Source organism: Nelumbo lutea, chromosome 4 (assembly GCF_056320005.1).
Source record: "Nelumbo lutea isolate HS-2025 chromosome 4, American lotus-T2T, whole genome shotgun sequence".
Classification (NCBI taxonomy): Eukaryota; Viridiplantae; Streptophyta; class Magnoliopsida; order Proteales; family Nelumbonaceae; genus Nelumbo; species Nelumbo lutea.
Window position 1 is genome coordinate 48061841 of NC_142687.1, and position 17298 is coordinate 48079138.

The 17298-nt window shown below is 40.1% G+C and overlaps 1 protein-coding gene across 9 annotated transcripts in view; it reads left to right on the forward strand.

Moving 5' to 3' along the window:
• Positions 1-4669: 4669 nt before the first annotated feature.
• Positions 4670-17298, forward strand: part of LOC148855631 (uncharacterized) — a 62561-nt gene continuing 49932 nt past the window's right edge. For 3 of the 9 annotated variants that reach the window (XR_016112896.1, XM_088984430.1, XM_088984434.1), the window contains exons 1-3: positions 4670-5242; positions 5855-6436; positions 7710-7809. Coding sequence is in view for 6 of the 9 variants with exons in the window: in XM_088984430.1 (XP_088840556.1) it covers positions 6111-6436; positions 7710-7809 (426 nt within the window). In the remaining 3 variants the exon portion in view is untranslated. Of the gene's footprint in view, positions 6437-7709; positions 7810-17298 lie in introns of all 9 variants that reach the window. The other 6 variants (XR_016112894.1, XR_016112895.1, XM_088984429.1 and 3 more) reach the window with 4 other exon arrangements.

The window sequence follows — 17298 nt, forward strand, 5'->3', positions numbered from 1 at the left end:
TCCAATGAATTTTTCAAGCTTTACCTATTCATTCAATGAGTCTTATTCAGTTTCCCCATAAAAACAATAGATCAAATGAATAAAATAGTTAAAAGTTTATGGTGGGGTGTTTCTGGTTCTTGAAAGCATCCTCATCGTTGGTGTTCTTGGAATACTCTCTTATTACCAAAAGATTTTGGTGGATTAGGTTTTAAAAATCTCACTCTGGTAAACCATGCCCTTCTTAAGAAAATTGCTTGGAGATTTTTAAATGAACAACACAAACTCTAGGCACAGATATGGAAGTCTAAATATCTCAAACCTGATACTACTATTCCATATGTCATTACCTCTACTAGTTCTATTTGTTGGAAAGTTGTTTGTCCAAAAGTAATAGAACTAGCTTCTGAAATAGGTTATTTGGTGAATGAAAACTCCAACTTCTTCATTCCTCACTTCCCTTGGATTCAGAAAAATCACAAATTTCACTAGACTACTTTTCCTATTGCCCCTCATTTGCAAAATTTAAATATTTCTTCCATAATTTCTGAAGGACAATGGAATACCAGTATAATTCAGCAAATCTTTATGAGAGAAGAAGCAATGGATATATTACACACCCCTATTTTTTCTCCTAACAATGAATTGAACTGGATTTGGACCCAACGCCATTCTATAAAATACACAGTTAAGGAGGAATACAAAATTAAATAGAAGATTGTGCTTCCACATCTATCAGATAATTGAATTGGATTTTTCCTCCTCGTTATCAACTCTTTCTATGGAGAATTCTTGACAACTTTACTCCTGTGAAAGCTTCTCCCTTTTTAGATCCCTTAGATAAATTGTGTCCTCTGTGTGAAAAATCAAAAGAAACTCTTGCTCACCTTTTCACTAATTGTCAATTTCCTCAAGCTGTATTATTTGGCAACCTTTGGAACCTCAATTTACATATTTTTTCAGGACTCTTGGACTTCCAGTCTTAAGGTTCTTTATAACTAACTTGCCAATAATCAACTTTTCCTTCAATTTTTAAATTGGTTAGCTATTGCTTGTTACTATATATGGTATGCCAGATATGAGAAAATCTTTAGGAAGAAACAAATTCTACCTTCTCAAATCCTTTCTATTATTAACAGAATTTTTCAACAATCCAGGCAACCAACATTATAGGAAATTTCACATCACTATTCCTCTGAAAATCACATACTGAATATGTCTGTTAATGATACTAATGAACTAATTATCTTTATTGATGCAGCCAAAATTTTAGATTCATTATATACTTTTGGTATTGTGATTTTAAACACATAATTGGAATGTCTGAAAATCAATGGAGGGAGAACATCTCATCCTACCTCTATTGACCAAGCTGAACCTTTTGCCATTATGTAGGTGATATTTAAATTACAACAATGGAGTCAAAGAGAAGTTCTGATATGCTCAGATGCAAAACAAATAGACCAAGCTTTATAGAAGGATCCTACTCTTCCTTGGTTCTGCCATTGGTTTTTGTTAAGAACCAAAAACTTAATTTCCTTTTTACACCTCAATACTACCTTTCGTTTTGTAAAGAGAACTTTTAATGTACCGGCTCATAAAGTCTCCCTATAAGCTAAATCTCATCCTTTATCTTATTTTGAATACTATGACTATCCTGAAGGGATTCCAAGAGCTGAAAACTTTGTATATCTTTCTTTGATATAATATATATTTTGTTTATCTTCCAAAAAAAATATTAGGTATGCATTTATTCTTTTACTCATTTACTACACTTTCATCTTGTACACCTCATATTTACTCACCTCATCCCTAGACACATCTCACTTGATCATTGGAGTCCTCACCCTAGGATCTCTAATGAGCTGATTGTGATAATAGGAGCCTATAAAGTTCGTGGTGTAAACCAAATCATAATGCTCTCATTGGTGACTTTTCTGAATGTCATCACAAATAAAGTTCTCTTATTGAAGTCTTGATGATCACATCAAAAGTCACTAGAATGGGGCATAAATTGTGCAAGGTTGCCAAACAATAGGTTGCATGGAAAAAACTTTTGTGAAGTTTAGATGTTGATATCAACAATGACAACATTCTTCATGGCCTTAATAAGAGGCACCCCTTAAACATATTTAGTGAGAGGGAATCCACTTCCAAGGATTCCTTTGAACAAGCCAAAATAGTTATATGGTGGATTTAAAAATGGGCTTGAAAAATCAATGGTTCTAGGCCGAACAGAGAGGCACCCCTTAAACATATTTAGTGAGAGGGAATCCAAATAGTTCTCTAATGCAATTTAATTTGTGATTTTTGTTGCATTTAACTTCAATTGCATTGATGGGATTGCAAAGGCATTTAGAGTAGAAGATTGAGTTTATAGCTCCATCAATTGGAGCACAACAATATTGTGTCTTTTAATGTGATGTTTTAAGGAGATTTTGAAAAACCAATTTTCCCTTATTTAATATGCAATGAACCGCAACAACAAAAAGTATTTTACATCTAATAGGAATGGCAACTCCGCGATCCCCGCTAGGGTTAAAAGTTGTCCCTTATCCCCAATCCCTAGTGAAGTCGGGTACTCAACGGGGATGGGGAAAATTGTCATCTCTAACATCTAACAAAAGGTCTAGAAATTGTGTTAGGCTATTAGTATCTTTTTAGGGTAAAATATACAAGCCTCCCTTAAGTTTTTTGACAATCTTATCTCCTATGTTTTGGTCTTAATAGAATCCTCCCCTATAGTTTTGAAATAAAGGTACACATACCTACCTTCCAATAGAGTTTCAATGATTTATAAGAGAAAATTACCAAAATACCCTTAAATACTACGTACCAAGTACCATCATTCTCTTTGTGGGATGGATCCTCCTACGTCAAGTACAACAATAATAGTTTGATAACAAAAGCATCTCCATGTAAATTCTTTGGTAACATTTATGTAGATTTCCATAAGATTTTAACAAGCAGTCGATAATCTTAGTTTCAATTCCATGTTTGGTTTCTCTGGTTTGTTAAGATTGTATCAACTCCATTTTTGCTCTTGATGCTCAATTTGAACAGTGCAAATACATACAAAATATAAGATTTTGCACTCTACATATTTATATTTGTACTCTTTCCAAATGGAGCCTGAGGATCAATTCCTATGAAAGGCAATATCTTTGCTTTGTTCATGTTAAATTTAATAAAATAATCTAGGTATGATTAAGAGAAATAAATTGCCCTTAGAACTTTGAAATATTAGTTTTTTTTTTCGTTCTGTTTTATGATGGAGGTTGTGTAAGGAACTTCTTTGAACACTCAAGAGTTTGGTCACAAAAACATCATATGAAAACATTATAAAGAAGAGTTGTCCTGTTTTGTTACTACCATCTAGCTTGTCCTTTTCGCTAAGTCTTACTTGTCTCTATGGAATTCAGATCTGTGCCCCACATCACATCTCTGCCATGTATTTGAAACACCTCCCGATGATAGACTAAAATCGATAATGTCATCAGCTGGAGATGTTCCCAATACATGGCGGGGATATGTTGTGGGACGTTGTAGGGCACCCGTTTTGTGGGGGGCAGATGTGAACTCGTATCTATGATATATTGAGCGTATGAGATTGCTTTGCAACTGATCATCAGGTTGTAATGGCTATATGGAATGCAATCAAAAGGCAGCTAAAGCTTAGCCATAGCCATGTAATGGAACATAAGGAATATGATGCATCTTTGCATAACAACTAGTTATACAGAAACACATAGTTGAGAGGATAGGATTGAGAGTTCTTCACAGAGCTTAAAGGCTTAAATGCTTTGTCAATGGTTCCCTGATACCAACTTCACTTTGTAGGCGTGGTTCATCTTGTATGAACACAGAACGGTGTGAGTAGAAATCCTGTGAGGACTGAATCCAGATTCCAATCAAACCATCTTAGCTGAATCATAAGCTCAGTCCTCCCAAACAGGCCTGAATATTTATTTGACAAAGAATAAGGGCTCGTTTGGTTTGCAGTTGTAATTAGAATCAGAATCACTTATTTCCATAATCTATTTGATTCATACAGGAATAGGATTAAGATTCCAATTCTATCCGATCAAACAATTAGAATCGGAATGGGCTATTCCGGTTCTGATTCCAATTCCAAACCCCGATTCCTGTGAATCAAACGAGGCCCAAATAATTTAATCGAACTCCGTCGTCTGTTATCAAACGGCCCATTCAGATCCTTACTCGGGCTTTTTGGTAAGGCAGCATTTGCTTTAGGGCGGGTCTCGGTCGCTTGGATTTTGGAGTTTGGACCATCCTACCCTACATAGGCAATGCGAGGGCCTAAGCCTGGAGAGAGCCGACATTAATCGGACCGTCTGGTCCCCATAATTTGCCAGATTTCTTTTACGTACAGGACTCAGAGTGAGGAGGGACCAGGACCACCCACTAAGTGGAAGTGGGCCCAACCTAAGAGATTAACAAATCAAATTAATATTCATTTTCACAGCTAATCTCAGCTGTACTCTATGCACATGATAAGAAGAAAATCCAAAAAGACATCGGCAGATCGGATGGTTAGGAATCACCTTTGGGGTGGGGCCCATGCGCACTTTGAGTCAGACGCTTTTGGGTCCCACCCTTCTCATTAACCGCCATACTATGAGTTACGAATTGGGGTCATAACGGCCGTTATGTTGACCTATATGCCTATATCCCAATCCCACCTTTACTAAGTCGGCTAAGGGGGCATTTGGTGCCTAATTCCCGCTTTTGCTTTTTTTTCCGCGAAGGGGTGTTTCTGTAGTTTTCTTTTTAAAACAATTGATGTTTTCTTGAGCTCCATTACTAAAGCAGTAAAGCTAGTAAGAGGGTTGAAACCAGTTGCAGAACCATAGAGAGAGAGAGAAAGGAAACCAGAAAGGTAAGAGAAATAGAAAAAGAAAGAGAAGCGTAAAGCCACAAAGGCTCATTGGCTGATCTCACAACAAGAAAATGAATAAAAATAAATAAAATTAAAGAAAAGGAGGGAGAGAGAGGTCTCTCCACAATAATTGGCATCAAATGCTCTTAGGGATTCGCACTGTTGCTGAATTCCAAGATCTGCACCACCTTCTCTCAATTATTTAAACCCTCGAACCTTTTCCGTCTCTGTTACCTGATTGGAGGAGATTTTCAGTATAAAGAAAGAGAGAGAGAGAGAGTGGGGGCCGGAGGAAGTCGGAACAAAGGGAAAAGGGAACCAACTAGGGTTTCGTCGGCAGACCGCAGAAAGTTGAATGGACAGGTAAGGGTTTCTTGGTCTGTTTTTCCCTCTCTTTCTCTTTCTTTCTCTCCCTCTCGAGACTACATTTGTGGGGTTCAACTTGTTTAGTTTCATACAGTTTTTGGTTCCAGGAAGGGAGAATTGAGGGGTTTGCAGATTTGGGTTTTTGGTTGGGGAGAGAGAATTAGGATTCTGAGGTTTGGGTTGGTGTTGGGGGGTGGTTTGGGTATATGTGGTGTTTGAAGGTGAAAGGTAGATAGTTTGAGTGGTTTTGAGGTGGACTTTGGGATTTGAATATGGGGTTTTAAGTGTGAATTGGTTGATTTCAGATGGCTGTTAGAGCTTAGGTGTGAGTTGAGGAGTTATTTTTTTATCGGGATTGAGAAGTCCTTGAGGTTGGAATTTGAAGAAGTGGGTTTTGAGATTTGGTGGATTCTATCTTGGCATTTTCGGAGCTTGGATGCAATTTTCTGGGGAGGAGGGTTTGCAGAATTCTTTGGGTGTTACTAGGGCTGAAATTCAGGGTCTTCCCTCGGATTAAGGTGTTTGTGATTAAGTTTTATCAGCTGAGGTTTATATTTACATCATTTGAAGAGTTTTGGACTCTAATTTGCGTTGGATTGTGCTCTGTAGGGACGGATTAGAAGTCCTTGTGTTCTAGCTCTGGGATACCAGTGAATATTGCACAGTACCTTTGGAACTCTAGAAGAAAGTCCAGGGTTTCGATTCTTTCGACTGCGGACTGATGCCTTTTTAAACAAGCCCTGGTGATTCTTGAATGCTTCAGTCCTTAACGTTGGGCTAATATTGGCTTTTGAGTTGGGATTTGGGGCAGTTGCAACATTGCTGGATTATGATGCTGTAGGGAGTTGGAGGTCTTGCGATAAAAATGGCGTCTGACCCAAACATGGGTTTTCACCAGGATGCAATTCTGGCATCTGCATTAAATCGCCATGCAATTTCGTTTAGCTCAGGTTCAATGAATAGCTCATCAGGGATGATTTCCCTAGGAAATTCTGCTGGGATAAACAGTACGACTGGGATGATATTGGCTGGTAATTCTAGCATGATAAATAACTCCTCCATGATAACTCCGGCCAGCAATTCCTCTGGTGCTCTTCTTCTTGATTCAGTGCCAGGGCTCAAGCATGATGTAGACTTGGCTGTTGAATGGACTCCTGAAGAACAGTCTAAATTGGAGGAAGGTCTTGTAAGGTAGGTAGAATGCTTCTTTTTTCTTTATCAAGCATTCTTTTTCTCTGTAATGCTGCTGTTGTTGAGGAACTACTTGTGATTACTTATTTCACTAGAAAGGGTTTTCCTGCCAAAGTACTGTTATAATTTGTTGTCAGCAATGCCTTTTTGTATTGATATGTTACCAGATCTTCTTGTGGTATATGATGCCAAGACCTTTTTATAATTTACAGTGCTGATAAAAAAGATGGCAAGAAGCTTTTAATAGTGGGGCATCGGAAATCTCATTTAATCCATTTTATGTTATTTTTAGAATTTCAAGGACTGAGTAAATTTCTAACTCATTAAAAATTTTGAAATAAAGTCCTTGATAATACTGCATCAAAAGGTGATCTGATTGGAAGAATGCAAGGCACCAGATGACCACCCAAAGGGTGGCTCCCCATATATTACTTAAACCAACCTTTAAGAAAAAAAAAGTGCAACCACTCAGGGGAATCTGCACCACCATTTACCAAGAGTGGCTTAATTCATGAGAGCCATTTTCCTAAATTCAAAACTTCCAAGAGACTTTGGTTGGCTTACTGAAATCCATTTGTGAAGATGGAATTTCTCTTGATATCTCTATCAGAATTATCTTTGTATTTTCTGAAGTCTTTTAGCTACAGAAAGTGTCCTTGGGACAGTACAATGATAAACTGGAATGCTAGTTATTCACTTTTCTATTAGGTTCCTCCCTTATCTTCCCTTATAGTAGTAATACAATACTTTTATTTACCTTTCAAAAAAAAAAAAAACAAACTTTTTAAGAGTAATTTGACCAGAAAATGAGAGGGAACACCTCTTCCATCCAGCTAACGCCCTATATATCCTCTGCACCACTAGTTGTGTACCCACTTCGAGAATTGTTAATTGCTTGCATAAAATCCAAGTGCAGGGAAATGGCCCAAACAAGTGGTCCAAAATATCAGCAGACAAGCACAAAGGATGGCTCATAATTCCCTATATTAAAATGGTTTTACTTTCTAAATTATCATTTGCCACTTCCTAATTAAAATGCTATTACTTCTTGTCTGACGTCAAATATAATTTCCCCCCTTCTGACTCTAAGATTACTCTGTTCTAGTTAGGCTACAATGATTTTTCTGTCATCATTGCTGCAAGATGGTTGTGAATCTTGTTGATCATTTTGATGTGCAGCTCTAGTGTGATTTGTCAGTAGTGCCATGTTTACTTCACTGCCTCCTTTTTAATGTTACTGCTGCTTTTTGATTGTGCTTTGTGAAATTCTTAGATTTGCTGATGAACCAAGTATTATGAGGTACATCAAGATTGCAGCCACAATTCCTGACAAGACTGTGCGTGATGTTGCTTTAAGGTGCCGTTGGATGACGGTAATCTTTTTGACTTTTCTCAGGATTTGGTTTCCATAAATTTCATTTACGGAACATCTTTTCAATTTGGCTTTGTGTCTGCAAAAGATGCTTCACATGGGATCATGCTTTACATTTCTTTTTTGATGTTTTTACTTTTTACTTGAAATATTTTTTAATTAATACTATTTCTAAATGGCTATGTCCACCACGAGGTTTATTCATTGAGAGGTATGCTTGGAATTTGTCAGTCATTGAGTGATTGAGGTGGATTACTACATTTATAGCTATAAATCAATTTAATAGAGAGATCTGCATAGATAGTTCATTTTATTCTTTTTAGATGAGTCACATTTATCTAAATTTCAGTTTATTAAGTAACCAATTGATTATTGAGTCTTCCATAGACCTGTGTGATCTTGACTCCTATTTATCAGGTGGGTGTTTGGCATCGATGCTATTTTCTGAGAAAATGGCGCCACGTAGGCACCACATCAGAGAAAACGGTGCTTCAAACAACACCCTCTTGTTTGGTACCGTTTTTCCAGAAAAAAGTTGCTCCAGACCACCTTGGAAATCGGGAAAGTGTGGTATGGAGCAACGCCAAATTCAATGTTTTCTGAGAAAACGATGTGTTGCTGCTAGCGGTGCAAATGCAATGATGTGGCGTCATCTTGGACGTTGGATAATGTAGATCAATGTTGAAAACGTTGCTGCCAGCATTGGTACCAAACAAAACCAGTTCTGTTTTCTCAGAAAACACCTATGTGGCAGCACCGGTTCCAAACAAAAAATAAGCACTTACAACTCCACATGCCCAGCACCGTTTTTATGTGAAAACAGTGCGATGTTCCCAGCACCGATGCCAAACACCTACTAGATTTAGAAATTTGAGTTTATATCCGATCAATAGTCTCACAGAAAAGAAAAGAAAAAACAGCATGGGAAAGAAGAGAAGATAAGAGAATGTGAGAGAGAATTTGAAGGGAGAAGAAAAATAATTGTGAGTGCACATACTTCTATTAGTATTTGTACTTTTTGTTACAAGAATCAATTGACTAGATTGCCCCGCCCTGTGCCCCCACCCCAAATTAGAAACATAAAACTAAAGTGGAATGAAGAATTAGACTTTCTTCTCTCTGCAAGGTGCCAATTGGCTGGTTGGTATGGTCTCCTGCTGGTTGTAGTAGAGATTTGGGATCAAATCCCGCCTGAACCTGGGTGGGAGGAGGTTTAGGGGATGGAATACCCCCTTGGAGCAAAAAAAAAAAAAATAAACCCTTCTCTCTGCACTCCTCAAGTTGATCATATATGTCATGCTCAGTTTGCTAAATGCATTAAACGATTTTGGTCTTTGCAACTCTTTTTGGTCAAAAAGTCAGCCAATTGGTTTTAGCCTTTCATAGGTCAAACAACCTATCAAGAGTAACTTTTTTCTCAAAATAAGTGCCTATCCACTTTGACATGTTTTTAGTATGATCATGTTATTGTTTTGAGACTATATTAATTGCAGCCTTCATGTTGCATTACAAACATGGTTTGCAATATCAATGAAATTTGGTGAATTTTTCCTAGAATCTCCTCATTTAGATAGGCAGTGACAAAAAATTTCCCAAGAATCTTTCTTAATATCTCTGATATTTTGCTGATGTCAACAATATTTTTAGATTTCATTGATGAATTATACATTTATGGCTTAAAACTTTAGAATATTATTAGAAACTTTTTGATATTTCATTAAATTCATCATGATTTTTTAAATGATTCCTAAAAGAATATATGGGGATTTGGTGATTAGGCAATTGGATTATTATATGATTCACTTATTAAATCACTATAATTCAAAAGAAAAAATGAAGAAAAAGGCACACAACTACAAAAAAGGATTATCAATCTAACCTAAATGTAAGTAGCCAAAAAGGAAAAAAATTTAAATGGCAGGTAAATGACATATCTAATGAAAAAACATGGCTAAAAGACATAAAGTGGAAAAGAAACTATATCTCTCTAGGGAGTAGAATCACATTAATCAAGTCCACCTTAGTAAACCTACCGGTGTACTTTTTATCTACTTTCAAGTTACTTGCGAAGGTTGCAAGGCAATTTGAAAAACTTATGAGAGATTTTCTTTGGGAACCAGGTGACTCAAAAAGGGACCATCGAGCAAAGTGGGATGTAGTTTCTAGGAAGAGGGAGTAAGGGGGTTTAGACATTGGTAACATTAGGTTAAGAAATTTAGCTTTGCTAGGAAAGTGGTTGTGGAGGTTTCCCTTAGAGCTGGACAGATTGTGGCACTTTGTAGTAGAAAGCATACATGTATTGGCAGCAAATAGATGGGACACTGGTGTTGACTCAAGGGCTTCTATTTTTCCTCTTTGGAAAGCCATTGCTGGAATTTTGCTTGCCTTTCAACTGTTCGTTAGGTATGATGCATGCTTAGGTAACAAAATTCTGTTTTGGGAGGATCTTTGGTGTGAGAACACTCCCCTAAAGGATAACTTTCCTTCTTTGTATTCCCTTTCTTTAAATAAATTTAAGACTATTTCTTCTTGCCAAGGGTCTGAAGGTTCCTGGGATTTGGGCCCAAGGAGAGGTTTGAGAGATTCACAAGTGAGTTGTGTAGATGAATTGTTTTCTTTGTTTTTTTTTTTTTTTTTTTTTTTTACACTCCCCTAAAGGATAAGTTTCCTTCTTTGTATTCCCTTTCTTTAAATAAATTTATGACTATTTCTTCTTGCCAAGGGTCTGAAGGTTCCTGGGATTTGGGCCCAAGGAGAGGTTTGAGAGATTCACAAGTGAGTTGTGTAGATGAGTTGTTTTCTTTGTTTTTTTTTTTTTTTTTTTTTTACACTCCCCTAAAGGATAAGTTTCCTTCTTTGTATTCCCTTTCTTTAAATAAATTTATGACTATTTCTTCTTGCCAAGGGTCTGAAGGTTCCTGGGATTTGGGCCCAAGGAGAGGTTTGAGAGATTCACAAGTGAGTTGTGTAGATGAGTTGTTTTCTTTGTTTTTTTTTTTATTTGATAAGAGTCATATTCCATTAATTCAAAGATTGATTACATGAAAATCCCCTTAGAGAGGCACGAGGTGCTGCCTCTCCATACAAAAAACACAAACTACATAAAAAAGTGCATGATTGTTACAAAAGACACAAATTACAGTTGCGCCTAGAGCAATGTTTCCCTGTTTGTCCCTTGTTTTGCCAAGACATAAGGAAATGCATTAGCTGATCTCCCAACCCACTGTACTATTAGAGACATATTTCTTGTCAGCCATTTGAATTTCTTTATCTCATTCTTGTAGTCCCACGTGACATTCTCCGGATTATTTAACCAGTTCACCACTGTCTTAGAGTCCCCTTCAACCAGAAGGTGCTCCACACCCATTTCTTTTGCAAGAGTGATTCCTTGTATTGCAGCTAACAACTCTGCCCGAATAGAGTTACCAACACCTAAAAGGCCAGAGTATAGTAAGACAATCTCTCTAGCCTCATTCCTTAGTACACCTCCCAAACTAGAGGGACCCGGGTTGCCCTGGCTACTCCCATCAAAATTCAGCTTCAAAGAACCGTGAGGAGGGGGGCCCCAACTTGTCATTACTTTTATCTTTGAGGAGGAACAACTTGCTCCTTATAACCAATCCCTCCAACAGTCAGTAAAGGAGAAATGATCAAACAAATACAAGTAAAGGAGAACAACAAGAGCAGCCATTATTTGGTTGATTTGGGAAGAAAGAAACAACATGATCTTCCAAGGGCAAGAAAAATACAAGGAAGCACTTGTTGAGGGAATTGCCATCAAAATTTTACACTGGCTGAAAATTTACAGCTCTTTAAGGATTTCTCTTATGATGATTTGCTTAGAGGATGGAGTGCCATAGCTACTTCCTCCGCCTATTCTCGTATAGTGTAGGAGAGTTGGTCCCTTTCTTTGCAGGCTATAGTAAAGCTGAATTTTGATGGTAGTTCTCTAGGCAACCCAGGTCCTTCAGGCATTGGGGGAGTCTTCATAGATGAAAGGAAAGGTGCTGGCCCTCTTCTCAGATCCAATTGGGGTGGGAGGCTCACTAAGAGCAGAACTAAAGGCCCTACTACAAGGTCTTAGACTAGTAATCGGTTGGATGCAAGCAAGAAGTTTAGGAGCATGGCCTTTTAGGCAATGGCTAAGGGAAATTTTGTACTTAGCAAGGGAGTTAAGGGTACAATTTAATTGGGTAAGGTCAACAAATGGGATGGTTGATGCTCTAGCTAAGCAGGGAGTAAATAGGGGGGCTTTATTTTGGGCTTGCTTGCTACTGGTTTCTTTAGCCATCCTTTAGGTGGTGACCAAGGTTTAAAATGTCGGTGTCGGTGGAAATGTCACTCGTCCAAATATAAGAAACATGTCAGAAATATCATATGAAAATATTGTAAAAATTATAAAAATGGTGGAAACATTGTAAAATATGCAAAAGATAGAATGGGAATATATGAAATGATAAAAGAAGCATAGGGACACCCTTTTAAATTATAATCTTGTTCCAAATCACTAAATAAAGCTAAGAGGAAATTTACAACACATTGTATTTCCAAATACCCGTCTTAGAGCCTGTTATCCCCATCTTATTATTCTTTCTTAGCCTCCATTTCTTCTTAGCTTATACCCAAGTCAGTTATAGAGGCCTTGTATAAGCTAGAATGGAGGGATGTTATGAGAACTGAAATAGAAGCACATCGTAAAAATCATACCTGGGATATTGTGGATTTGCCTAATGGAAAGGAACCAGTGAGATGTAAGTGGGTGTTCACTATCGAGTATTATGCTGATGGCACCATTGAGAGGTATAAGGCTCGGGTAGTAGCCAAGGGTCGTACATAGGTATATGGAGTTGATTATATGGAGACTTTCTCACCAGTTGCAAAAATGACCACAATGAGAGTTTTGTTATCCTTGACAGTGAGTTATGACTGGCTCTTATATCAATTTGATGTGAAGAACGCTTTCTTAAATGGAGACTTGACTAAAGAGGTTTATATGCCACTTCCACCGGGTATGTATGGTAAGGAAATGCAGGACAAGGTATGCAAGTTGAAGAAATCTCTTTATGGCCTCAAGCAATCCCCACGAGTTTGGTTTGATAGATTCAGAGCTACACTTGTTGAGTTTGGCTATGCATAGACACAGTCCTATCATACCTTGTTTGTGAAGAAGAGAGGCACTCAGGTTACCTTCTTCATTGTTTATGTTGATGATGTTGTCGTTACAGGGAGTGATACAGAGGAAGTTCAGGCACTCAAGACATGCCTTAACTTAGAATTTGCTGGGTCTAAAGATGGCATCTTTATCTCCCAATGGAAGTATGTGTTAGATCTTCTCATGGAGACTGGGAAACTTGGTGCCAAACCTGTTTCTACACCTATTGATGCTAACCATAAACTCTCAGTTGATGATGGTGAGCTTTTGGTAGATAGGAGAGTGTTCTAGAGACTTTTGGGGAAGTTGCTATTACCTTTGCATGGCACAACCAAATATCTCATATGTTGTTAGTGTGATCAATCAGTTTATGCATGCCCCTAGAGACACACATATGGCTGCTGTAGAACGAGTTCTGTATTACTTGAAGGGAACTCCGCGAAAGGGTATCCTCTTCTCTAGGCATGGACACATGAAACTAGAGGCTTACGCAGATGCTGATTGGGCTGGTAGTATTGATGATAGGAGATCTACATCGGGTTATTGTGTCTTGGTTGCAGGGAACATTGTCTCTTGGAGGAGTAAGAATCAGTCAGTAGTAGCTAGGTCTTTGGCTGAGGTAGAGTACAGGGCAATGGCACATGGAGTTTTAGAGTTGTTATGGCTCAGGTCACTTTTAGAGGAGATGGATATTACACATGATAAGTCCTTAATGCTTTATTGTGATAATCAGGCTATGATCAACATAGCTCACAACCCAGTTCAACATGATAGGACAAAACATATTGAAGTTGATTGGCACTTTATAAGAGAAAGGGTAGCTTTCAGAGAAGTTTACATTCCTTTTATTGCCTTAGTGTGACGGTCTGACACAGGCTTAGCCTTGCCTACGCTTGGCAGGCTTACGTTAGGGACATTCCCGTCATTTTCGCCTGTAAGATTTTTGGGAGAACTGATGTCATCTTCAGGCAGACCACCAAAAGCTTAACGTACTCTTTGAGGAGGGGTGGTCGACCTCCTTGGGTGCCTAACCTTGGCACTCCTAGACCATCATCCCCTTGCGGGGCGGCCCTGGTTAACGGCTAGCATGGCTACCAGGGTTCCTCATGGGCGCACATTTGCTCATGGGGACAGTGTTGGATCGGCACTGCGCTGCCGATACTCAAGGGACGCTTGGCATGCGGGCTTGGCTCAAGTACATCCCTTCACAACGCCAGTCCCTTGCCCAAGCTGAGTGAGCTACCCCGTTGCCCTTGGCGCATGGGTGTGTTCCGTCCCAAGCGGTTGCCTATCATCATGGCACACAGGTGCCTGTCATCATCGGCTTACAGGAGACCCATCACATCGGTGCCAAGTCACCTCATCGGCGCATGGTCGCCTTCCATTATGGTTGTCCCCCTTTAGCACGTAAGTGGCGCCTCCCATGGACCGGTCTGAGCCAGGAGAGTGCCCCGGCCATTGGACTTGAGGTCATGATCCAGTGCTACTGACTTTGGTGGAACCATCCCATCCGGCAACTCCTAGCCTCTATGCGTTACAAAGGCTTGTTCTGGCCTGCCTTGGCCAGGACGCCGCACAGGTTCTTTTGCTGTAGAACTACCCCTGTGACAGTTGGTATCAGAGCAAGTTGGCCAATTGCAGCCGCAGTTGGTTTTCAACAGATTAGCCCAGAGCCAGTTGAAGCGGTCATTTCGACAAGTAGCATTTTGTGGGGTGCGGTCCCTAGGCACTTCCACCCAGGATCGAGCAAAATTCAGATCAGGCCTAGAAAGAGGCCATTTCAGTGTTCGCGTTCCCATTCCAATGACCCTAAAACAACTTCCCTTGTGGGTGCAGACGCATTGGTTGTTGTCCCCATGCGGGGGCAGACGCGTGTGCCTTGTTAGGAATGTGGTTACGCTAGCCGTTGGAGCATGGCGGCCCTACACCAGCAAAGTTTCAGGTAGACATGCTCAGTTTTCAGGTTGAACACTTGCAGCAGCAGAAGCTCATCACAAGGCGAGTGCATGTTCGGCAACTCATGGGTAAAAGTTGCCACACTCACGTTTGAAGCGGTCAGATCTCCTTGAGGCAGGAGCAGTGGGGCCCCCCTCGGAGCGAACATGTAGCCCGAGCCAGCGAGGTGAAGCGTAGTTTCGAGGGCCGTGAGAGCATAAGCCATGTCTAGGTTTGAGTAACCCGCACAGGGCGAGGTGAAGACCGTAGGCCAGCATGGTGAAAGGGTACACCCAGCATCCATCGCCAACAACAGGAGTAGACCTATCAACGTGTTCGGTAGCATCACTGAAAAGCTACCAAGAAGACGGTTGAGCCTTGAGGTAAGATGATACATGGGGCGGACCTCCGCGAAGCACCACACACATTTCTTCGAGGGCCCTCCTTTCACAAATCAACGGCATAGCCATTGCGCGGTTTGAGTAACCTCAACATTGGAGGGGTGAAGTCCAGGCAGACTGGCATGGTGAAATGGTTCCGTCCCCATAAAATGGACACCAATATAGGCAAGACCCGGGTTGGCCAGGTGAGCCCTGGAACTGGCTGAAGAGTGGATGGCGCGGGACTCAAACGCCCATTCACGGAAGGAGTCGTTGTCGAGGACGACAATGAATTGAGTGGGGGAGCCTGTGACGGTCTGACACAGGCTTAGCCTTGCCTACGCTTGGCAGGCTTACGTTAGGGACATTCCTGTCATTTTCGCCTGTAAGATTTTTGGGAGAACTGATGTCATCTTCAGGCAGAACACCAAAAGCTTAACGTACTCTTTGAGGAGGGGTGGTTGACCTCCTTGGGTGCCTAACCTTGGCACTCCTAGACCATCATCCCCTTGCGGGGCGGCCCTGGTTAACGGCTAGCATGGCTATTAGGGTTCCTCATGGGCGCACACTTGCTCATGGGGACAGTGTTGGACCGGCACTGCGCTGCCAATACTCAAGGGAGGCTTGGCATGCGGGCTTGGCTCAAGTACGTCCCTTCACAACGCAGTCCCTTGCCCAAGCTGAGTGAGCTACCTCGTTGCCCTTGGCACACGGGTGTGTTCCGTCCCAAGCGGTTGCCTATCATCATGGCACACAGGTGCTTGTCATCATCGGCTTACAGGAGACCCATCACATCGGTGCCAAGTCACCTCATCGGCGCATGGTCGCCTTCCATTATGGTTGTCCCCCTTTAGCACGTAAGCGGCGCCTCCCATGGACCGGTCTGAGCCAGGAGAGTGCCCCGGCCATTGGACTTGAGGTCATGATCCAGTGCTACTGACTTTGGTGGAACCATCCCATTAGGCAACTCCTAGCCTCTATGCGTTACAAAGGCTTGTTCTGGCCTGCCTTGGCCAGGACGCCGCACGGGTTCTTCCGCTATAGAACTACCCCCGTGACATCAGGGCAATAGTTAGCAAGCTGGGCATGACTAATATCAATGCTCAGCTTGAGGGGGAGTGTAGGGATAATGGGTTGAATGAGCCTTAGTTTTTTTTTTTTTTTTCTTTAAGTTATGTTTATGACTTATGTTAGTAGGTAGTGGGCCTTAGTTATGGGCCTATTTTCTTGTTTTTATTGTTTTTTTTTATTGTTGTCTATAGTTATGGACGCCCTACGAAGGGTGCTCATGTAATTGTCCTTATTTTTTACAACAAAACAAAAAAAGAGATCATTGGGAGCTGAAGAGAGGTTTTAGAACAACTCTCTCTTCTTCTTCCTTTTCTTCCATCTTCTTCCTCCACTTCTCTCTCTTCAATCTCCTTTTCTCCTATTTCTTTTCTTTTAATTCAGATTATTGTAGGTGTGATTTACAACTAGATCAAATTAAAATTCATAAACAAAACATATAAAACATATGCAAAGTGAAAATGTAAAACTAAAATTAAACATAACATATAAAACATATTCAAGCACTCAACAATTTGAGCAAATGAAACTGTCAATCTCTTTATTTCTTTTCCAATCTCATTACTCTAATTCTATGAGCCGCTTTTATCAAGTCCCTTGAGGCAAATGCAAATAAGTCTGTTAGGGTCTTAAATTCTTAATCTGTGCTAAAAAATGGTTTTATAATTTAGTTTTAGTTCCTTATCAAATGTCTTGCCTTTGAGGCAAGTGCAAATAACCCAATTCAGCATTACAAGATGAAGCTTATTAAAGTGGATAGACTTCATTACAGACTAGGTGGTTTCAAGCAAAGTTTGTCTTTGTTGCAGAGAATAAGCTAGTCGATATCTTCACAAAGGGAGCTCACAAGTCCAAGATGGACCATGGTATAAGCAAGCTGGGCATGGTTAACATCTATGCCCAGCTTGAGGGGGAGTGTTGAATAGCTTATATTGTTGCTCTTAAGGGTATTTTA